This window comes from Ascaphus truei, chromosome 3, assembly GCF_040206685.1.
Source record: "Ascaphus truei isolate aAscTru1 chromosome 3, aAscTru1.hap1, whole genome shotgun sequence".
In the NCBI taxonomy this organism is placed as follows: domain Eukaryota; kingdom Metazoa; phylum Chordata; class Amphibia; order Anura; family Ascaphidae; genus Ascaphus; species Ascaphus truei.
In genome coordinates, this window is record NC_134485.1 from 333681431 (window position 1) to 333706188 (window position 24758).

Here is a 24758-nt window from a genome sequence, read left to right on the forward strand (position 1 = left end):
ATGCAAGACTTGGACAAATATCTAACTGTTCTTTTTCTACCTATTGTAAACAGAGCTTTGTTAAAATAATAAAACCAGCCCAGGGAAAACCCATCTGCTACTTTCTGTGCATATGAGCAGGTCTTGCCACCAATTGCTTCCATGGTTACATTCCTGAATAGTAAAAGCACGTCCACGTTTCAAAACCATGTCTGAAAGCTGCTATTTTTTTTTAACTTAATGAAGTAGGGCATGACTTTTTTTTTTTACAATGGCCTACAGTATTGACAGGTCAGTTTATAGCTTTATATCCCACCAGGTTTTAGAATGTCCCACAAAAATGTTTAAATATTTATCTTAATTATTTGTTTTCTGCTATTAGCACACTACATAACTGAGAGGTGGCAAGTCAATTTAGCCTGCAAGTGACTATAGCTGGATTGCTGTTGGCAGGAGGCAGGCTGCTATTCTGCACCAAGCAAAGTGTATTAAAGTATCTACAATCTGTTTCTCCTTTATTTTCCAGTGAAAAAAATATATTAACTACCTCAATGCAGCATCAAAAAGGGGAGTCTGCTCAGAAATTAAAATCTTGTGCGACCATTGGCTATTGCTTAGCACATCAGACCAATAGCTCTTCAGAACAGAAAAAAAACTATATCGTTGCATCATTGTATTTATACAAAGCGGACAGATGAGTTGTGTATCCTTCTGCCCGAATACATTTCAGGGGCACATAAATCAAGTACCGATATTGGTTATTGCATCCATTCCCGTGTTAAATCCCATTGAAGTCAATGGGAGTAAACGTCAGAACGGGTGCGACAAATGACCCGAGAAAAACATCTGGTTTGTTATGTGGCGCCAACAAATTAGTAGAATGACACTTGCATGCATTTATTTTCTTAAATCCATGTATTTGTGAGAAGGTCTCCCCATCATTGGTGACTACAATGCATTAGCACTACAGAGGTTAAATCAAGGTTAAGTATAAGCAGCGGTGCAGTGCAGACAAACAGCAGTCCAAGCACAGAACTAACGGATGCAGACAGAACAGCAGACTGCTTACCAGCTCCTTGAAGTTTTCCCCACAGGTGAGAGAAAAAAACAAAAAACAAAAATTAGAAGAAAAAAAATAAAAGAAAAGAAGAAAGAATTGTTGTTAGAAGATTAAAACATGCAACAACTTTATAATAAGCTCACCATACCTTGGAAATCAGAAGGTACAAATTCCAAATAGTCTCGGTAGAAACTGCTAGAGAGCGCTACAGGTTAAACTGAAAGCCACATTGCAAGTTACAATTCTTGTGTTATAATTAAGGCATTGTCACCATTACTGGCGTTTTACAACTGGCTAAATTATTTCATTGTATTCAAAGAAATATTCAGAGCCTGGATACATCACTAATATAGTAACATGGGTGGGCAGCTCCAGTCCCCAAGGGCCACAACAGGTCAGGTTATAAGAATATCCCTGCTTCAGTTGAAGACTGAGCCACTTGTGCTGAAGCAAGGATATCCTTAAAACCTTACCTGTTGGGGCCCTTGAGGACTGAGGCTGGCCTCCCTGGGGCTAGAGGCTTTAAATTGTCACCTAGAAGAATGTTCATTTTGAGATTGGCTTTCCACAGACATAAAACCACAAGGTTTGTAGGCATTCTTTGATGAGATGTTTCGTGGAGATACAACTGCTAATTATTATATTTGAACAATTGGCCTATGGTTTTACTGAAATATGGTGTTGCCTAAATTTTGATCAAACATGCAATGCCACTTTGAAGGTGCTAACTAGCAGAATTAAGGGCTTCTACCAATATTAAACCTAAGACTATTTTTGTCATGTAAAGTATTAGGTTCTGCTACTGCGTGGGTCGATATGCAGGTTAAGTTGCGGCAAGGGAGGTCGTTTCAGCTGTTAGTTGAAAGCAATTACATGTTGTAGTAGAGGTCACAGGTAAAACATAACTCCCCAATGTACCACTGCAGTAAAGCCTACCGTTTGTGGGGATATTCAGCAAAGTTGCCCAAGGTAGATAAGGTTTGTGTACAAGGAAGAGGCAAAGAAAGCTAGATTTCACGTAACTAACCTCACTCAAGTACTCCCCACTCCCTCCTCAAAAGTCTGCTAGGCAGAGGTGTTGACGGCTCAGGCCCATGGTCACCACCTAGGATTTTTAATCTTACATTTCCTACAGTATTTAACCTGTGTTGCAGGCCCTCTGGAAGCGAAGGGGTTAAGTAGCAGCAGAATGAAAGGCAAGCTGCAGTACAATGACTACACTTCTCCCATTGTTCTCTCAAACCTCTGAACACCATTTCAAAGGAAGTGCAGCTAGAGCAGTGGTTCCCAAGTACAGTCATTAATAACCCGCTTGTAAGGATGTCCCTGCTTCTGCACAGGTGCTCAGTCATACCGACTAAAGGGAGATCCTTAAAACCTGGCCTGCTGGGGGGATCTTTAGGACTGGGGTTGGGAACCACTGAGCTAAAGCATCACTACAGCAATCTGATGTTTCCCAGGGTTACAACCTGGTGCATTCATTTCTTGCAAAGGTCATAGAAACGGGCCAAAGATAGGCAAGATTTAGCAGACAGAGGAAGAGAAAAGTAGCAGTGCAAGCTTCTACTCACTCTCCCTTAAGCCGAGTAACCTTAGGGAAAACAATAGTCAATATAACAAACCTGCCATATCTCCCCTATCACGTGTACATTATTCTATCCTAATTATGTGGTTGCAAGATCAACGGTAAATAACCAGGCCCTATGGCAGTGTTCCCCAACCTGGAAGGCCTAGAAACCTGCAAGGGGGTTCAGAGACAGGATGAATATACAAACCAAGATACAGAAAGTGGCAAACAAGGGAGGGCAGAGAGTGAAAAATAGAGAAGGGAACAAGAGACTGAAAGATGGAAAGCATTACAGTCATCCTGCATCATAGTTACATAGTAGATGAGGTTGAAAAAGGGCATTTGTCCATCAAGTTCAACCTATGCTAAATTTAGCATCAATAACCTAATTCCTATACTGTACTGCACTATGTGAAGACCTTATTATATTAAAACAGATTTCTGGGGGGGACCCAAACTTTGGTAATCATCTTTTTAGCACCCAATACAGAAGGGGATCCCAAACGCCAAACAAATACTTTTCTGAGGCACCGTTTAAAATAAATTGAGCACCACTGCTCTGTGCGGAGGTGTTATCCCACTCTTTCCATGAGTCCCTGGCATACACATTTCTATTGGCTGCACTGCCTCAGTCTTTAACCCTCTCTCTGCAATGGCTCCAGGACATTGAACAGTAGGCCATCGAGGTGGAAGATCATGGTAATACATGCTTTTCCTGTAAACAAATTTCTTAAAAGATCAATATCCAGGTCAGATACTCATCTGCCTGTTGTAAGATTAGGGTTTGGTTATACTACTACTACTACTACTACTACTCGGTTTAGCTAAAATATTATTCCATTTGCTTAAATTATTCAGTTATCAGACTAGAGACATCTGATTGAGCACTCGATGCTGCTTCCAGCACCGAAACAGTTTGGGTTTCAGCAGAAAATCATAAGAAACAGCTGCCATGTCAGTCTTTTCCAATTTGCATTGCTTGGCAACATACAATAAATCATACTTTACATCACTGTATTAGCACTATTTAGAGAAGTGAAGGAGGTGCTCTTTCCATTACTAGCAAGGGGTCTGACTACGGGCGATTAATGTGCCACAATCTTAACACGAGTCAATGATTCAAACCATTTTCTTCCTATACGCAAAGATTTTCTCATCTATACATATAGAAAAATCAATCTCAAGAGGATAAAATGATTGTTTTAACCATTTTTATGATGTCTATGTTAATATGAACTTGATTACAAACTCTGACACGAACATAGGTTTTCAAAGGTTCTTTTTTTTTTTTAACACATCTGTACACAATACATAAAATAATGCAGATTTCCTTACTCTCTCTGCTAAAATAAGGAGACAGTCACCTTTTACTCATGACAATGCTTATACTGTAGTACTAAAAGTATCACTAAAACTAAAGTGCACTGATAAATTACTACTAATCCAACAGTTTCTTCACAGCAAATGCGTATTCAATATTTTATAGAGCAACAGAGGGGTAGGACAGAGGCATTATTAATAAAAACTTCAAAGATCAAATATGACTGCTTCCCAATGCTTAAAGCAGCATTCGTGCAGGTATTTTTCTTTTGTTTTAGTGGAGGGGGAGATTTAATATAGGCAGCATTTAATCACCCTTAATTAAAATGAATTAACTACGCTGCTCGCGATCGATATACAGTATATATCCTTCAGTCAGTGAAACGCAAACAGTTACAATATAACCTTATATTAGTGGGGGTAACATTGTCTATTGTGCTAGCTTTCAACTCAGCTGGGAATACTGCAAGAGGTCTGTTTGTGATCATTTGTTGCCAAAGCTCTTGCACTGCTGGGCTCAAAAAGGTGTGTCAGAGCCTGCTATAGCAACCAAAGGAAAGGATGCTCAGCACTTTCAACCTCATTACAGTTCTGTACCCTACACCCCTTTAAGTTTTTTGGTTCGCCACATTTCAAATACTCAGTCAACTCTATATACAATAAGTGTACTAGAGTGAAATAATATTGGATACATTTTATGTCAGTGATACTTTTGAAATTGTAGAAGATAGAAATATGTTGATACTGTTATCCTCCCACTTCTTATTTATTTCCTCATGTATTTAAATAATAAAACATTTCAGTTAGGCAACATTTTACAAACATTACAAATGGCATTAGGAGTTAAAAATATACATATATATTTTTTAAATGCAGTAAGTGTTATCTCATACTAAAGAACTGATATATATATATATATATATATATAAAAACAACTCCTCAATTTTCATTATTATAATGCAAAAAGTGTGAATGCGCATATTAACACCAAGGCTGAAGTATAAATTGCCTGTACCTTGTGTTTAAGGAGAGCTGGGTGAGGGTTGGGTAAAACGACAGAAAACTCAAAAATGCCCAATAAAAACAACATACTGATGTTCAAGCAGTTGTGTTTCTACACAGAAAATAGTTGGGAATGGGAAGGTAAAACGGGAGTGTGTGCATGAGATAGGATAGGGTAGCAGCGTTATCCCGTCAAAATATATTTACTTATTAGTTTATTCATTAGGGAGAATAAGAATGTTATTCTCTGTTGTTTATAAGATCATGCCTTTAGATATTTCAGACGGATATGAGAAGTCTTAATTAAAAAAAAACTTCACTCTATGTGGAATGAAAGTCTTCTTAAAATGGGCGCGTCATTAACCATGGTTGAATAAGTATAACCTTTATCCACTCGCATAAAATTACATGGTTTCCTTCTTTTCTGTGGGCTCAAAACACACATCATACTGTTTTAAAAAAAGTATTTGCCATTGGTGCTCTTTAATACATTTTTTTTGTCCTAAATCAAGTCCTTCACAATAATTCAGAAAGGATCCAAATAAACATGGTGAAATGGCCCAGATTCTACATTGGTAGAAACCATCTTTTTGCAACATGATTTTCTAAGGAATATCTGTAGTCTTAAATAAGTTAAATCATTAATGCTTTGGCGATAATTCCAATTAGTATGGTAGTCTTGCCAGCCTCATTTTGAAATTGCTTTTCCCGGACATCAAGGTTATTTGGAGCATTCTGTGGTCTTAAAGATCTGCAGATGGATTCAATCATACTGCCGTCACACTCATCCAAATTACCAAATGGGATGGTTTTTCATCCCCAAATTATTAATATTACAAGGATTTTAACACCTCAGATCACATCTAGAAGGAGTAAAAGGAAATCATTGAGTGAAAAAATAAAAAAAATGTTGCAATTAAAGATGATTTGATTGCATGCAAACATTTTAATAATAAAAAAAGAAGCATGCAAAAAAAAGAAGCAAAAGAGTGGTCTTACTTGTGCAAACTAGTATATCCAGGCAAGGTGGTCAAAAAGGGAGGGGGAAAGTGTTAGGAAAACTCAGGTTCACATGTGCAACAGTTTCAAAACAATTCAACATTAGTAGATGGTTTCCCAAAGCAATAAAATATGATGAGGCAGCTCAATGTATGCAGGATTGATGAATAAACTCTGCATTATATTCAAGTTGCAGGGCCCTTCCTGCCCTCCAAGAATAATTATACATCTCACATGGGTTAACTGTTAAAGTGCTAGAACTATCCTGCCCAATGAGTCTGATGATGACGTATCTATTTCCTATACTGCCATCGTTTCTAGTCTACCATAGGTCAAATGTCATGTGCAGACTCAATTGGACAATGCAACAAAAGGCGATATAGAATTGTTGTAAGGGTGACAAAAAATGACAAGAATAAAAATGCACTAGTAGTTCAGCGGTGTCTGCTGTGCATTTACTAGGTCATGTTAACTGCAACAGAGAAACACTGCTGGGAAATATCAAGCTGTGTTCTTTCGATTAAGAACCGTCAGCAAATCCCACTTTGTTACTCTGTGTTCTGTAATGAGTCTGATAGGGCAAAGTATAAAAAGTATAGAGTGAGTGTGCGTAAAGCATATACACACACACACACACACACACACACACACACACACACACACACACACACACACACACACACACACACACACACACACACACTTGGATGAAACGTTGGCGGTTGTGGATTACATCCATTTTGCAGTATGATTTAAGGCTTCATTTTCGTGAGGAATATTTTGTAAGAACCATTGATTGTTACATTTTAGAAGCAAATATTTGTATTGCAAAACAAGGGCAGAGGCCAATAAGACATCATCTTTCTTACATAATGTATTCCCCCTCCCAAAAAAGACAATGCAAATACGGATATATATATATATTTTTTTTTTTAACATTCATTCTTTTAGGGTTGACACTTTTTTGGTATTGTTTTATAAAAAGCAAAGTTGTCATTCGTGCCTCAATACTGAAATAATGGAAGGGCATGCATTCATGCTGCGTTAGCAGGAGAACATTGAATTCCAAAAACTATAATGGAAAGAATGTACAAAATGTTAGTCTAATTGCTGTTTTTCACTTAAATCACCACTGCAATCTTTTTCAAAAGTGAGAAAAACATTCATAATTGAAAATGGCAAGTTTCTGCTTGATCTGATTTGTGGTTCAAAAATGTGTAAGTGCTGGAAATGTGGGCTTAAAAGAACTTTCTTAGCAAGTTATAACTATGCTAGAGACGACATTTGAATGTAGCTTTTATTAAAGAATCAATTACACTCCATATAACCTGCTAACTCCAATGTGATGCTCATCATATTTTTGTTTTGGGATATCATTGCTGACACTGTATACTTCACATTATTAACTAAAAAAGAAAAGTAATCAGTTATGTTGTAACCCCTTACCTGCCAGAGGGATTGTCATGGCATTACAACCAATGTGATGCAAACCAAATACAACAGGTAAAGACAATCGTAAGGCTGACACTTACACCAAACTCCATTACCGTTAGGACATTTATATACACTGTACACACGCTATTAAACAATGCGTAGCTTTTCTTACTTCTTTATGTGAAAGGATGTCACAACTGAGTGGAAGAATTAGTCAGGTGTTACCCACGGCAAGATCATTGCTTTCCTGCAGATGTTTTCCCTCAACTCCTACAGTGCAGTCCTAGTTATATACTTGAGTAATTTTATTAGAGTTTATACTGTACACACTAAGAATTCAGTCTGTGATTCCGAAGCATGAGACATTAAATTAAATACAGTTTCACTAGACACTATTCTGTGCAGGAACACATTTCTCCTACTGAGTTTCACGTTCTGTCATTGATTTTACTGGGCAAATTCTGTGTGACGATTCAGAAGCAGACGAAAACCTAATTAACTCAGCATTCGAGACTGATAGAGCAGCAAACTTTTTTTTGTCTTGATCCCATTAAATAATGATCAGATTAGCAAACAATCATGCTGCTTCCACCATGTCACGTTATTCTTGAATTGGATACAAACTCTGGTTTCTCCTCCAAGATGTGAAGATGTAGTGCTTTAGGAGCACAGCGTGACAGTATGCCTTTCCAAATAAGAACGTAGCCTTTTATAGGGAAGGTGCAATCTACATATCATTATGTCCCCTGCTCATTTAAACCTGTTCCACTAAGCTCTTAGCTAGAGTTTTGACACTTCTAAAAAAAACAAAAAAAAACCTGTAAAACCGAATTAAGTGGTCATCAGCATTGTCGGTAAATTTAAACATACATACCCTTGAATAAATGGGGCACTACAAATCTGCTTCACAAATACATTGCACAAAACATCACTTCACCTGTACTGTCTAGGCAGTAACAAGCTTTTAAAACCTTTGACCAAATAAGGGGTATGCCAGGGTTCATTGCCAAGTCTACCTTTCTGCTGGAGAACAACCCCATCTCTAGATAGATTGTAAGCTCTCAGGAGCAGAGCTCTTTGTATCAGTTTGTGCATGTTTGTCTTTCTGTTTATGAAATATATACAACTCTGTACCCCATTGTACCACACTGTGGAATATGTTGGCGCTTTACAAATAAACAATAATCTCTATTTAAAAAAAAAAAAAAACAGCCATTAGTCAGCTAATACTGTCTCTGCTTGGATTTCTGCTGATGTATTAGTCTGTGTTTAATTATGGGCGTGCTATTTGAGCAATTGTCATTTTTGGCACCTTTATTTCTATTTACATTTGCTTTTCACGATTGATCAATTTAGATATATTTACACTTGAACTATTTTTACCTCTCCCAACAAACAACCTTTTTATTTCCCATGAGTGCTGCCTTACCTTCTCATTGGCCCCAACTGTATATGCAGTATAGCCTCTTCCCCTTACTGAGGAACATTTATATTCCAGCCACTTGAACAGGGCTCACGTGATAGTGAGCAAGGGGAAGGCATCTTCACAGCATACGGAGTCGGAGCCATTGTATATTGTAAGCTCTTCGGGTCAGGGTCTCCATTTCCCTGTCATTTACCTGTTGTGCTGATCCTAACTGCTTATAATAGATTTACCCTGTATTAGAATTTTCTCAAATGCTGCCGACACTGTTGGCCCTATATAAATACAATTATACATACTTTGTGTTTGTAAGTTCTTTATTGTTTTGTCCTGGTCAATGCTAGAGGAGTGTAAAATGAATTGTACATTACTAGGTGATATAGCTATATATAATTTGACAAAATGTGACTTTTCTGTGCATTGAAGAAGAGCCAAAAGCTACAGCACGTAGAATAGGAACATATCATTCTGTTTTATTACATTATACGTTTAAATAATATTGCATGTCACAGCATTTAGGATAAGCACCAAAAATCCCATACTGTAAATTAACTATATTGTATTCAACAATTGTGACATTGTTTAATTGAACATTGTTCAATTTGAATAATTGATATGGAGTGTCTGCACTCGTGCTACTTTTGCAGTGACTATTTATGCTATTTGGATCATTTTGTACGGAGCATTCCGCATTAGCAACTCTCATACACTTCTGCCTTAGTTTCTTCTGATTATTTAACAAGAGTACAGCATTTTTTGCATTTCTACTCAATACTGCAAATGAACAGACGTGCTGCAGTTTTAATGTTCTCTAGTGCAAATGACCAGTACCATTAGCTGCAATTAATAAATGACACCTACTGTTCTTCATAGTATGACAATAACTATGATAAACAACGTTGTAACGCATTCTACAATGAGCATTGCTATTTACAAAATATTTCTTTTTTTGGCACACCCGCTTATTAGGTCTACAAAAAAGTTAGAACGGACGGCGGTCATTTATAAAAGGGCCTTACCGCATCAAACTCCGCCTGGTCATCCTCAGGCAAATCACTTGTTTCGTAGACATCTGGCTCATTCCTGGCCTGAAACCATAAAACAAAAAAAGGAAACCAGTATTACCAGATAATCATTTTCTGATAACTTTGAATAACTATTTCATGTAGTACTTTTCTACCAATGGGAATCAAAGCGCTTCACAACAACAGTATTGTGTGTGATACATAGGATGTCTACAGGTACTTCCCTGCCCAGCTGAGGTTAGATAGATAGAATATTCCTTAAAAAACTCTAATTTGTTTTTTTTTATATAGAAGATTGGGTATTTTTTTCCGAATTTGCAAATTCTCCAAATTCCTGCTACTGGAATTTACATATTTACCTGTCTCAACTCCTGCTTTTCACCGTTATCTCCTAGCATACCGTGCTTCCACTGCAGGGATTCTGGGAAATTACATGTAAATGAGCACACAGTGTCACCTTTTTCTTCAAATCTATTTTGATATGGTCCCCCATAAGCTTATGCCTACTGCATTACACAGCTTCTCAGCACAGCCTGGGTTAAAGTGCATAGTATAACCAGCCGCACACCGATGAGACCCAAAAGGTGGAAACAGCTGTCTGTCAGTAGGTTTACTGGCTATGCACTCAACCCAGGCTGTGCTGAGAAGCTGTGTAATGCGGCAGGAATAAGCTTATAGGTCCATGCCAAAATGGATTTGAAGCAAAAGGTGTGCTCATTTGCATGTCATTTCCCAGAATCCCTGGCTGCAGTGGAAGCATTGTATGCCAAGAGATAATGGTGCACAGTAGGGTTGCAGACCTGTCTGAGACATGTAAATGTGCTCACAAGTGATATTTTCATTTGCTATATCCCATCTCAACTGAAAGCAATAACAGTACTGTAAGTGGAGACAGATTGTGTTACACATCACACCCAGATTTGCAATGTGCTCATTTACATGTCCATACAGTGAACCTAAATGTTTGCAGGTTATTCTCTGTGATTCTCTAGAAGACTTGAGGGACATGTAGAGGATATATAGGGGATATATCGATTCACACCAAGTGTCTCCTGTTTTAACTATTGTATAATCATGTATTCCATGCAGGGATAGGGAAGTGTATATTTATGGTGGTGTCATAATTGGAAAGTAGCCAAACAGGCCAAGGTTGGATGAAACAACTGATGGCTAACCAGTTACCATTGCAGACCTCCATGAAAAAGGGGACATTTTTACTTCAAGGAGTTTTACATCTGTATAAGAAAGTCAATAACATTGTTAATTTGCTTACAAAAGGTTTTCTTGTTTTTGTGAACGATCCTGTAAAGCATAAAATGTTCTCCAGAAAAAAAAAACACTAAATAAAATATGTGTTTAAAGATGACAAACCTAATCAGCCTTATTGCAAAATGTAAGGATGCAGTCTCTGCAAACTGCACCAAGTCAATTATTGATGTACTTTTCTTTTGTTATTATGGATTTGTTTTCTGCTTTAAAACTATAAAGCACAGCTCAGACTTTCCCAGCAACCTTGAGGGGGCCTTTCTAGCAAAATTCCCCTAAAACTGCAGTCTATTGTGCTGCTTAAGGCTAAGGACCCGCTGTGGCATGCGGCACGCGCGGCCGCGGGCCACCAGCTCCTTTCCTCCAGTCTGGAGGTCCCCGCTGGCTCCTTCAGACGTGGCTGACTGCGTGCTGTGACGCGTCAGCCGGCCGATGCTGCAAGCTTCTGGTGATCAGAAGCGCTGACGCGTCACGTGGTGCAGCAGTCAGCCAATGAGGAGGGGAGGGAGGCGGCTACAGGAGGGAGGGAGGCGGCTACCCTCTCCCCGTGTTTGCAGAGGGGGTGACGGGGCACAGATCCGCTCACTGTCTCTCCCCGAGACGGAGGGGGGGGCTGTGACATCCGCGGGACCGCACAGCCTGGAGAGGGACATTACCCCTTGTCATTGCCGCGCCCCCGACCCGTCTTGACCACACCACCCCGTGCTGAAAAAAGTCCGCTACAGACTGCAGATCGCGGTGCAGTGACTTGCACGCGCCGCCAGGAATCAGGGCGGCCGTGCGGGCGCGTGCAACGGGGCCTTGGCCTCATACGCTACAACCTCATTTCCACTCATGAGGTCATGAGAATGAATTAGTGAGGTAATGATAAAGCAGCTGGGACCAGAAGTACACATCTTTATTATCACACATAGTAGCAGCTATGAGAGACGTGGAAGTTAAGGATACCATGCCACTCATGTTTACTTTTCACACCCAAAGACATTAGAATGCAAAATGTGCAGATACAATGCAGATTAGGGAATCAGTTCTTTCTGTTCATAAGAAATGACTAAATATTAGTCACTGAACAATAACGTGGTTTTCTTACTTTTAATCCTATACTAAGGTCCAAAAACCCCACTTTGTCTCTGCATGAAATGCAGAATGTGTGCAACTAGAAGTACAGAAAACAATGATGTGACCTCAGTGAAATATGTATAGTGCACCATCAGGTGAATATTGATCTAGCTGATCTCCAAAAGTTTGCAATCTTACACAGGTCTGTATTTTTAGAAGAAATCGCTATGGTCTCTAAAATAAAACAATGGAAGGAACAGTTCAAACTTAATGGTTGATAGAAAAAAGAAATGGGGGGGGGGAGGGGAAGCAATTTTTACTCCAAGGTTCATTTAGGAACAGGTTACCTGACACTTGGAAGTTTTCCCTTCCACTCCTTTGTGTTGACCAAGGGACGCCTGCATTTAACTCTTAGGCTACTACCTTTCCTGGTCCTGGTGTACTCACCAACATGAAACCTGACCCAACTTTCACATAAAATAATGAAGTGTGCATTTAAATGCTTACATTCTGCACTGTCTGTGTATAATCCTTATGGAAAGTATTTCACACTACAAATAAACCAACCTGATTCCTTAAGGGCTCTGCCCTTTGCTGCATAAGGCCCAGATCAGACAGGATGCTACGTGACGTGCGCGCGCACGTTCATCACTCTTTGAGGCTTGTTGATGGCAGTTGTCACACTAGAAACTGCTTGTGGCGGCAAAGTACAGCGTTGACACAGCGACATTTTGCCGTCACAACCCAAATTGAAATTTGGGGCTGCAATCGCATCACGTGAGCTGGGTCAGCCAATAAAGGTGAACTAGCTTCATTACGCCCCCCGCCATGCCCCCAAACGCTGCAACCTAACCCCTGCATTTTGAGCACAGGTGGCTGGACTGTAGGAGCGTGCGGCGGAGGTGTGCAAGCACGCGGACGTAGCAGCCAGTCTGAGCTCGGCCTTAGGCTGAGTCCATGGTGTGGGGACCGTGCGGGGGCACGAACAGATTGCATTAAGGCATTGATCACGCCCATAGGCCGTGAAGGCGCACGTGGGTGGAGGCAGGAGGGGGCACGAGTTGCTTAAGAAATTAGTTGAAACTGACTTCTTGGCGCGACACGCAGGTCACGTGAGCGGTTCGCCCAATGAGGGTGAACCAGCTCCGTGACACCCCTAGGAACGCCCCCCCCCCACGCCCCGTCGACCATGGCCAGGGAAAAAACCCGCTTTCCCACAGCCTCCGCTCGCCTCAGCGCGGGCGAAGGCACCATGGCCGGGGTCTTAGGCCTCGTTCAGGGTGCCAGAGGCAGGAGTTGGAGGGAGGGCGTTCGGGAGGGCGGGCGGCAGTCTGCTGGGCGATGTGTGTTCATCCTCCCAGCAGACTTTTTCAGGAGTTGAGGAGGCGGGGAGGGGGCGGGGCTACAGACCTGAGGTTAGGGATCCAAGTTGCAGTCTTGAAATCATTCTCAAGAATGATTTCATTGGCTGCCGAGGTCCCAGTGACGCTGCAGCTTCAAAAAAAACGATTTTTTTTGTTTATTTAAACTGTAGCCAGCGTCAACTCCCTACTTCGGAGACAGGGCAGCTGCTACCCTGACAACCACAGTTCACTTTAAATACATTGTATCCCACGGTCGCACGCCCGTCAGCACGCCCTCCCTCCGAAGCCTGCACCCTGAACGAGGCCTTAGGCCTCGTTCAGGGTGCTGGCTTCGGAGGGAGGGCGTGCTGACGTGCTTGCTGCAGTGAGAAACAAAGTATTCAATTTGTCAAGATAGCAACTGCCCTGCCTCCGAAGCCAGGAGTTGCAGCTGACGACAGCTTCAGTAAACGAAAATTTCGTTTTTTGGAGCTGAAGCAGCGTCACAGGGACCAAGGCAGCCAAAGAAATCATTCTTCAGAATGATTTCATGACTGTAACTTGGATACTTACCCTGCCGTGTGTAACCCCGCCCCCTCCCCAACGCTGAAAAGTCTGCTGCTGGGGGATAATCACATGTCGCCCAGCAAACTGCAGCACTGCCTCCCTCACGCCCTCCCTCCGAGTCCTCAGCTGGCACCCTGAACGAGGCCTTAGGAGCACACTGTGCTTACAAGGGCAGTCCCACATAAAAGGCAAAAGAAATGCAACTTTGTTAACTGCCTACATAAGTCATCACCCTTAAAGTAACAACTTGACTTATTTGTAACTACCATGGAGACTTGAAAAGTAAACATTTTCTTAAAATACGTAGTCTTTTTTTTTAAAGGCGCAATCCCCTACATTTAACCCATTAGGGATACTGTTAGGATTAGATCACTTTTGTCTGAGGGGGACCATAGAAAAGTGATTCAAAGCAAGACAATAACCTTCTGCTGACAAATACATACTGGCAACAAAGTGGCAGCCGCCAACTATTACTGTCAGTAAAAACCATCAGCTCATTTCACTGCCAGTAAAACTAAACACTAAGCATAGAAACTCAAGGATCCTGCCTCAGCCAACGCCCTGATGCTGGAAACAGGGAGGGCGGACAAGAAAGGGAGAGATGGGATGAGAAATTGTTTGGAGACAAGTAAAGGTAGCGTTGGAAACCACAGTAACAGTCTGTTTTATATGACTACTCATCTTCCCATCACCTTGAGAAAATGCATATAGAGCAGGGCTTGGCAACTCCAGTCCCCAGAGGCACTAACAGGTCAGGTTTTAAGGATATCCCTGCTTCAGCACAGTTGGGTCAGTGTTAGACTGCGCCACCTGTGCTGAAGCAGGGATATCCTTAAAACCTGACCTGTTAGTGGCTCTGAGGACTGGAGTTGCACACCTCCTGATATAGAGTATTACATTGTCCAAGCACGTAAATCACAATAAAGCCAGGAGGCATATGTGTCAAGGCAAAAGTGATGCAACTAAGGGGCAAAAACCAGCACCATGTGTATTAGACAAAAGAGGATTTTTAATTTGATACAACTGGAAAAATGTTTTCGCCCCAGAACTGCTATGAAACACATGCCCCTAGGTGATATATTGAAGGATAATGATGAAATCATCATGTGCCCCAAGTTGTTTGCTTTCCAGGTGAGAAGCAGAGAACTGCACTGCCTATTCCTTCACTGAGGAATAAAGATGTAATATATGTGTAAAAGAGGGACACCCCCCCCTCAGAAAATGTATATTAACAAACGAGTAAGACAATAATGGAGGTCATCAAAGACAGTAGTCTTATTAAAACAGCCATTCTGTCTTTATTGGGTAAATGTCTAAATATAATTTTTCTAGCACTGTAAAATTAGTTAGTGGACATGTTAAGATCACAGTTGTGTTCAGTAGAGGAGTCAAGAACAGAGGTTAGTAGAAGTTATTAGTACAGCGGAGTCTCATGTTTACAGATATATAATAGATTTTAGCAAAACTAACGAGCTATCAAAACTGAATTTCATGTAAAGAACATGACAAATTGAAATATAATGCTACGTGACTAAGCAACCACAAAAACAAGTCTGAAAACGATCACCAATTAGTGACTAGTGCAGTCAATCACCAAGTTCCTCTAACACCCTGAAAAAAATGATATTGAAAGGTTAGTTACTGTTATGGGATAGTGGAGAGTCACAGATATTACATTAAATCAACATGACAAACTCTCTATGGCCTGTAATATAGTGCGCGCGTCAATTAGAATTGGCTGTGTTAAGCCAGACGTTTCTATACTAGGGATGCGCGCGGCCGTGACGAGGCAGACCAGGGAAATTACAATCAAATTGTATTTTCTCGCTGCTGCGCCGAGAACCAATCACAGTGTGACCTAACGCTGTGACAGTCACGCCCCCTAACCACACGCGCCACCACTTGCACCTTAAATAAACGCGCACGCCACATGCACGTGCAAAACCTGGGCGCGTGCCCGCACGCACACCAGCGCCTACTATATAACAAGCCTAAGTCGGATTGTTGCTCAGTTACCTTCTCTAATTTAAGTTTTGTGAGGGAGTGTATATATACTGTAATAACTAGCTTTATTTATCGACATGTATGGCCCCCATACATTTACTTTGTGTGTCTGCAATGTAGAGCTATAAAAGGGTGGAATAAAACCCTTAACTGCATAATTCACCCTACAGAGGGTGTAGCGATGAAGGACAAATTGGACCATGTCACCATCTTTCCAGGAAAGTGAGCTGTCAATAGGCAACAGGGACAGCAACCTCTGCTCTACCCCCAATAACATATAGATACAAACAAAATAAACTACTAACAATTACACTCTACTCAGGAAGTACTGAATACAATGTGTGTTTATATGCATAAAAATACACCCACACAGTATACGTGCAAAAATAAACACACTAACACAGTATACATTTGCATAAACATAGATAACACTTACACACCGTATACAGTACATGCATACATATACACAGTATACATAATTGCACAGTCCACAATGGGGTCTAAAAGCAGCTGTACCTACATTGTCTAACATTTTATTAGGCACCGGGTACTGTATGTACAGAAATATCTGGTGAGTATAGTTACCCCCTGGTACTAGGCAGTAGTATACTGTGTATGTGTATATATATATATATATATATATATATATATATATATACATACATATATATATACACATACATATATACACATACATATATACACATACATATATATATATATATATATACATACATATATATATATATATACACACACACAGTGGGTGGATATACATACATATACTGGGTGGATATACATACATATACAGTGTGTATATACCTATACAGTGTGTATATACCTATAGTGTGTGTATATACCTATAGTGTGTGTATATATACACATATACAGTGTGTGTATATATACACATATACAGTGTGTGTATATATATACACACATATACAGTGTGTGTATATATACACATATACAGTGTGTGTATATATACACATATACAGTGTGTGTATATATACACATATACAGTGTGTGTATATATACACATATAGTGTGTGTATATATACACACACATATAGTGTGTGTATATATACACATATACAGTGTGTATATATATATATATATATATATATATATATACACATATACAGTGTGTGTGTGTATATATATATATATATATATATATATATATATATACACACATATATACACACATATATACAGTGTGTGTATATATACACATATACAGTGTGTATATATACACACATACAGTGTGTATATACCTATACAGTGTGTGTAGATGTATGACATGAGTGAATATACACTGCAGATGCTCAGGTCCCTGCACACAGTAGGCCGCGGGTGGGGCGTGGCTCGGGCTCGCGTTACTCACGATGCCGGGCAGGTCTGCATACTTGGGATCAGCCATGTCTGGGCGGTGCGGGCCTGCGAGACCGGGGCGCGGCTCACTGCAGCGGCAATTACGGGATGTGGGAGGGGTGACCAAAGACACCCAGCGGGTGCAACAAGCAACCGGTCAGCGGAGCAGCAACTACACCACCGCAGCCCGCCGGGGACAGCAGCCGTTACCAGGTGGCCGATAGCAACCGGGATGGGGGCGAAAAGAGAAACCTCGCGAGAGCTCCACGAGTGGATGACATCTCACGATCAACGCGGTGCTCGCCGGGAAATGTAGTCTTTGGTATAGTCATCACTGTACTCTAACCTGCTGTCTGAAATGCATTGCAGGGAGATTAGTACATTGATATATTGAGGTGTGTAGGAACATTTTTTTCGGTGGGGGCTGCCCTACCTACGAAATCAGTAACATGCATATATTTTCATGATGTAAATCTGTATAAACCCAAGTGGGCTGCAGCACCTTCCCATAGTTCCAGCCCCGTAGATATATTCATACATTTATTTATCGTTATCATTTTCGCTGATAAAATTCTCTCTATATATGTGTAGCCAGGTCCCCTCTGGCTCCCCGGTTTCCCCTCACTCACCCTCGCTCCGCTGCTCGGGCGAGTGCGTCGCCGTGGGCTCCTGGCGACATTAGTGGCAGGGCGTCGCCATCTTTATTGTGACCGCGCATGCGCGGAGGCTCGTGCATGTGCAGAAGCGACACGGCGGCCATCTTGTGTTTGGCGTTAGGCTTGCGCATGCGCAGACGCGAGGCGGCGGTCATTACAGTAAGGGAGATAGGCTCGCACATGCGCGGAACGCTAGTGGCAGCCATTTTAGGAGCGCAGGGACTGCCCACAGTTGCGCAGGCTCACTGGAGAGTAGCAGCGGCCATGACATTGTCACGCATGCGCAGCACAGATCGCGCACGCAACCCCAATGTTAAAGAGGGCAAAGGAGGACTACAGCCCTCAGAATGCTTAGAGGCAGACAGGCCACCTGATGCCAGAGAGCCAATAGGGCTTGCAGATTCTCCTGCTGGAGAAAGATACAGTACATTGTTGTGCACAGACCATGCGAGTCAGTTGGTGCTGGGATAAAGTAGGGGTAGGTAGTGTGTAGGGAGCAAGTGGCTTCTTACACTAGGCCAGGTTACCCCCTAGGCCCCCAGCTAGGCCCAACTCCCCTTCTGTTTGTGGCTGCTTTACGGAAGGCCCCTACAGTTAGGGACTTTGCCCTGTTAGCAGTCAGCTTAGTCAGGGACACAGCTGCAGTGCTGCATGCTCTGACAAAGAAGGGTCAGTGAGCAGGGAATCATTCTCTGCAGTAGCAGAGACAGAGACAGTCTGAGCGGTGAGCTCGCTCAGAAGGAGACCATCCCCCAGGAAGAGGACGCCATCGCTGAGGCTTCGGCACTGGACACAGATGGGTCCTCTTCAGTTCTGCAGTACCCGGGTGAAGGAGCACCTGGCAGGTACTATCCAAATCACCAAGTGCACCACCTATATACCTCATTTTAGTGGGCAGCGCTGTTCCACACGTGGATGGGGTTGTGGGACTCTTGGGACTTTTGGGTACAAGGACTTTGGGAATACTGTGTGGGGTTATCACCCATGAGGAGCAGTGTTACAGGGTGACACTGAAGGTTATTGTTGATGTCATATTGTGATGTGATATGTTTGTGTTCTGTTGCATATATAGTAAACCGGTTTTATATATATCTTTGGTGTATGTGGTTTATATATGTGGGTCCTGTGTTAGGGGTCATTCTACCCCTAAAATCCTACACAGGTGGAGGCGCTGTTTATGTAAGATCGTTCCAGAGGATACACCCCAGGCTCTCACTGGCGGAGGTTCAGTCCTCCTGTGAACCTGACAGGTAAAAGCACCACACACCTGGTAACATACATATAGGTTCCCCTCACATGCACCCTCTCTGCGATTGGGGGTGGGGGAGAGAAACTGTGTTACATATGTATATATTTGAAATAATGTATAATATGTATGTATGAGTGTATAAATATATTTACATGTATAAAAAAAAAAAGGGTGTGTGCCGAGCACGCGCATTTTAAGTGAAACTTCTTTGTCTTTTGTAACTGTTTTGTCACAGAAATTGTATTTGTCTGGGTACTCCCCATTGTGTCCAAGACAGTGTGGAGAGAGCACAGATTTGTTGCATATGCTGTGGTCTTGTCCCCGGATAACTCCAGTATGGGAGAAAATTAGACATTGGCTACAGAGGATTTTGGACCTCACTATCCCACAGGACCCATGGACTTTTCTACTGAATAGACCAAGGTCGGGTCTAGCCAAAGCAGAACTTAAATTAGTTGCTCATTTTGCAACGGCAATGAGGTGCGAGATTGCAGCATTATGGAAACAGAATAGAACTCCTTCAATTCCCACGATGAGGAACAGAATTTGGTTTGTTTGTCAGATGGAAAAACTGACAAGTTTGGTCAAAGACACTGGCGAAAATGTTCTAAACGTCTGGACGCCCTGGTTGACCCAGACAGACATCCCAGGGGTAGAGAAAACATCAATCTGGCTGTAATAGGTGTAAATGTGTTCTCGTTTGATAGTAAGGCCGGAGTGAGGGTCGCAAAGGACGTGGCAGCAGCCACGGGGGTACAGCAGAAGAGGAGTCTAGACTAGGACTGAAGGCAACCATGAGTCAGGCCTGGGTAAGCCCAGTGGCAGCACGGAGCTAGGTCAAGGGAGCGGACCCACCCCCAACCCCCCTTACCCTCCCCCTCCCCCCTTTTCCCAATTATTATTTTTTATTCTGGATACATTTACTTTTTCCTTAATGAAATTAAAAGGAACATGTTCAATATTGGTTCTCATGTGTGTAGCCAGGTCCCCCCTGCCTGTCAGCCCCCCTCACATTGCTGGCAATCGCGGGTGCCGCCGAGCCCAATGGCGATCCCGTCGGTCGAATGCAAGAGTGGAGGCGGTCAGGATCCTGCTCGGGGGTTGCCGGGGACGCATGTGGCCGGTTGCCAGGGCCGCGATCACGTTGTTAGAGCTGCCGGCGCTCCCGAAGCAGGGCGAAGAGGCGCCGCCATTGTCAGTGGCATTGCGCATGCGCAGTGAGAGCCAAGCGCCGGGAGGCCCACAGACAGGTCGCGCTTGCGCAGTGATTAGCGCGGCAAACCGGACCAATCAGAAGAGGGCTCTTGGAGGGGACTACATGTCCCATGAGTCTCCGCAGCCCCACCTGACCCCAGGGAGCCAATAGGGCTATAGTATCTCCCTGCTCAGGGATAGATACATTTCGCGGGGTTTAGTAGCACGTTAGTCGGCGTTAGGAGCAGCTAGGGGAAGGAGGTAGGGTGCAGGAGTCAGTGACTCCCTGCACTAGGCCAGCAGCCCCCTAGGCCCCAGATAGCCCTGAGTCACCAATAGTATTGAGTGTTGTAGGGACAGGCCCCAGGTTAGGGACCCTGCCCCTTACTACCCAGAGTCAGTTAGGGACACAGCGGACGCTGCGCGTCCATCCAGAGGTTTGGACTCAGACCTCCGCTGCCGCTGCAGCAGCCATCCGGGTGGGATCGCCCCGGACGGTAGTTCCTGTATTCGTCAGCCTTCGGATCCTTTGTGAAGCTCCTTGGCAGGCCCGGGCACTGGAGTGCTCGGCAGGTAACCATCACCAAGTGCACCAACGATCCTACATATATTATATTCATAAGGGACTAGTGGCTGCGCAGTCACACATATCTCCCTTTAAGGGTGCGGGACATATTGTGTGGGGTTATTGGACACGGGGTGGGATCACCCGGTGTAGGTGGGAGCGTCCTGCGAGATGTAGTAGTTAGTGTCTCCTCTAGAGAGGGACAACTGTTGATATATGAATAAGTATTGCTACAGTAAAGTCATTGGTTATTTAACATGCGGTGTGTGGAGTGATATATATATATATTTGTCCTGCGAGGAACCACTCCTCCTCTGGCGGGAGCCATCGCAGGTGGAGGCGTTGCACCACGAGATTGTGTTATATGTATGTACCCCAGGCTCCCCGAGCGGAGGCTTAGGCTCCTGAGAGCCACACAGGTATACACAGCAGGTAGCGTCTGTATTCACAGGGAATACCCGTTACATGTGTACTGTAACAATGGATGTATTTACTGTACTTGTTTTAAATTGAAAAACCAATAAAATCAAAGTTATAAAAAAAAAAGAAATTGTATTTGTGATGGAGCTGTTTTTCATTAAAAATCAAAACACAATTTCAGTGACAAAAGGCAAAGACGTTTCACTTAGAACGCGTGTGCTCCCGTTTTATCTATTTGCACTTCTATATTTATACTAACTGTGAATTCCCAGTTTGTTTGTGTGTGTGCGTGACAGGGTGACACTGTGTTACAGTGTGTATGGGTGACTGACCTGGGTTGGTGGATGACTGACTGACGTGGGTGGGTGAATGACTGACCTGGGTGTGTGTGACTGACTGACCTTTGGGTGACTGACTTACTGACCTGGGTGTATGTGTGACTGACTGACCTGGGTGACTGGCTAACTGACCCTTGACTTACTAACCTGGGTGTGTGTGTGACTGACTGACCTTTGGGTGACTGACTTACTGACCTGGGTCGGTGGGTGAATTACTAACCTGGGTGGGTGACTGACTGACTTACTGACCTGGGTGACTGACTGACTTACTGACCTGGGTGAGTGACTGAATTACTGACCCTTGACTGACTTACTAACCTTGGTTGGTGGATGACCTGGAGCAGCCTGCCAACCTCGGCGATGTGAGTGAGTGGCCCGGAGCAGCCCAACCCCCTCCCCCCTGGCAGAATTGACCATGAAGTGTCCAGCACACAACAAAGGTATAAGGGATCTGTCTGTATACCAAGATGGCTGACGGACAGGTCATATCATGCCCCACCTAAGATGGCTGCTGAGAGGTAGTCAGACTCTCTCTGGTCCTCCAGTGCCAGCAGCTGCTCCTGGACCTTTAAATAGGCAGTTGCTGGCGCTCGCTCGCTCATCTATTCGTAGTAAACAAGAGGTTGGCGGGCATTGTGTCTCGCGCCGCTGGGTTTCCGTTGTCTTGGTTACCGCCGGTCTTTAACCCAAATGCAGGAACCGGCGGGTTCTTCTCGGGATGAGGACAACGACGAAGAAGACGATGAGGAGGAGGAGGAGGAAGAAGAAGAGGAGGATGATGGCGGCGGCGGGAGGCTGGTGTTGGTGCCGCAGAGCGAAACAGAAGGAGATCGCCAGGAACTGCAGTATGCCCAGTATCAGGCTGAGGCGGATGCCGGGATGCTCTTCTACAACCTGATAACCGCGGAGCAGGAGGACGAGAGCAGCGACCTGCTGGATACCTCAGACCCGCGGGACAGCACTGCAAGTCCGGAGGAGCTGGAGGACGACGATAATAACTTGCGCGACAACGACAGAGTGGTTACCAAAATCTGCACCTACCCAGGCTGCCATGAGGCCACCAGCCAGGTGGCCAAGCAGAGGAAGCCCTGGATGTGCAAGAAGCACCGTAACAAGATGTACAAAGACAAGTACAAGAAGAAAAAGAACGACCAGGCCATGACCTGCACCAACAAACTGGAGGATAACCCAGAGTGTTCAATCTCTCTTACAAAACAAAGGACTGGATCGATTGGTGAGCGTCCTGCACGGCCTAGTTTGCTGGAACAAGTGTTAAACCAGAAAAGACTGTCATTATTAAGAAGTCCAGACGTTGTCCAGTTTCTTCAGACTCAGCAGCAGCTCCTAAGTCGCCAAGCTTTTGAGCAAAGACAGTCTTTACAAGGGGCACCCCTCTGATCGAGTTCATCTGTAGAAAAAAACTGTTTTATTTCATACTAAAGTAAATGATAAAGAGATTTATACACCGAACACTTACGGACTTCATACTTCACATCTGATCTGTAGTATTGTCTTATAAATGTGTTACTGTTTGTTCATGTTGAATTTTTGTGGCACTGAATCACTTGAATGGGCACAGCCTTGCAATTAAATGTAAAGTACACCAAGATATTACATTAAATGTTGCTTAAGTTTGTGAGAGTCAAATAAGCGGCCTTTAACCACCGTCGGGCTTCTTTCCTGAAATGGCAAAAGTATGGTACCAGCAACTCTACAATATAGATATTACTGAGGCCTTTGTAAACCTTTTTTGATCCCTCTTGGATCACACCGACAATTTATGCCAATTATTCCCTTTAAAGCACCTGCCTATACCTACTATCCAATGTATATTATAGGATGAGCGGTCACATTCCCCTTTAGAGTTTTGAGGCCTTTGTGTTCCGACTCTACGGGCCAGTGGTAAACTGATTACCTGGGAGCAGATTTTACACACAGTTCTCAAATACACTTTTAAAGCTCCTAAGTACATTGTCCGAAACAGCTATTCCATTGAAGTTAATGGGCTTTTTTGACTGATACGTGTGATTGGCTGCTTTGAAACATATAAGGTCCTAAGACTGCTATTACCTGTGCATTGTAGTACTTTATTCGAAATGGTAAACTGATCAATAGCATGTAGAAAACTACATTTGAGAGAAGGTTTTAAAGGAAAGGATACAATGCAGAAATATTGAGTAGGTCATCTTATTACTACGTAACTTAAGAGCTTATCCCTTCTATTTACACATTCTTCTTAGTAAGAGGACACTTTAACTATAGTAATTTGAATGCAGTGCTTACTAAAAGGATATAGTTATCCCACCCTTGCTCATATTTACTGCATGCAGCACATCACAATTTTTGTAGGACTACCTGTGACCTCTTGTAAGTACGTAATTGGTAAAAAAAAAATATCTTTCTGTAGAGCTACATAGGGCCAGATAATGAAAATTGTAGAATACATGGCATTGCTGCTTTCATGTTAAGCCGATTATGTGTACAGTATAGCTGAACAAATAATCTAGCAGTTATTATTTTATATTGGGTATGTTGGTTAATGATGCAAGCTAGAGGAATCAAACAACATGTATTGTGTGTTGCCATGCAATAATATTTCAATTACAATTTTATATTTGATGATTCCTTAGTGCATACAAATATGCACTGCTCTTATCTAGCTGTTCATGTACTCATCCACTGGTTCAGCCTGAAAATGTTTGCGGGCTATAAGAGCAGGTCTTCTCATCATATGTTTTCTTATGTAGTATATGGTATATCCAATATGTGTATTAAAAAAAAAAAACTGTTTAAATTTAGCTGGTATATTGCATCATCTAGAACTTGCCAACTAAATTAACCATATACACTAAAATAGATTTAATAAAGATGCAACCAGGCCAATTTAAGACCAAATGACTGATCTGAGCTATCATTG

At 42.6% G+C, this 24758-nt stretch overlaps 2 protein-coding genes across 2 annotated transcripts in view; one reads left to right on the top strand and one right to left on the bottom strand.

Moving 5' to 3' along the window:
• The window catches only part of DCTN2 (dynactin subunit 2), a 35256-nt gene extending 17584 nt beyond the window's left edge, over positions 1–17672 (bottom strand). Inside the window, exons 1-2 of the mRNA XM_075591538.1 lie at positions 17433–17672; positions 9804–9872 (exon numbers count right to left, since the gene is read on the bottom strand). Coding sequence (XP_075447653.1) covers positions 9804–9872; positions 17433–17468 — 105 coding nt within the window. The 5' untranslated portion in view covers positions 17469–17672. The remainder of the gene's footprint in view (positions 1–9803; positions 9873–17432) is intronic.
• A 1199-nt stretch (positions 17673–18871) lies between these two features.
• Positions 18872–23531, top strand: LOC142490749 (uncharacterized). The gene is made up of 3 exons (XM_075593167.1): positions 18872–18920; positions 19887–20077; positions 22538–23531. The coding sequence occupies exons 1-3, from the start codon at positions 18872–18874 to the stop codon at positions 23237–23239; spliced, it is 942 nt and encodes a 313-aa protein (XP_075449282.1). The 3' UTR covers positions 23240–23531.
• The last annotated feature ends 1227 nt before the right edge of the window (positions 23532–24758 follow it).

Bases quoted from the DNA above. Each gene is read 5' to 3' on its own strand.
- LOC142490749 (XM_075593167.1), top strand. From the start codon at position 18,872: ATGGGTCCTCTTCAGTTCTGCAGTACCCGGGTGAAGGAGCACCTGGCA. The intron at 18,921-19,886 runs GTACTATCCAAA...TTTGTTTGTCAG, and splicing joins GGTGAAGGAGCACCTGGCAG to ATGGAAAAACTGACAAGTTT. The intron at 20,078-22,537 runs GTACAGCAGAAG...ACCCAAATGCAG, and splicing joins ACGTGGCAGCAGCCACGGGG to GAACCGGCGGGTTCTTCTCG.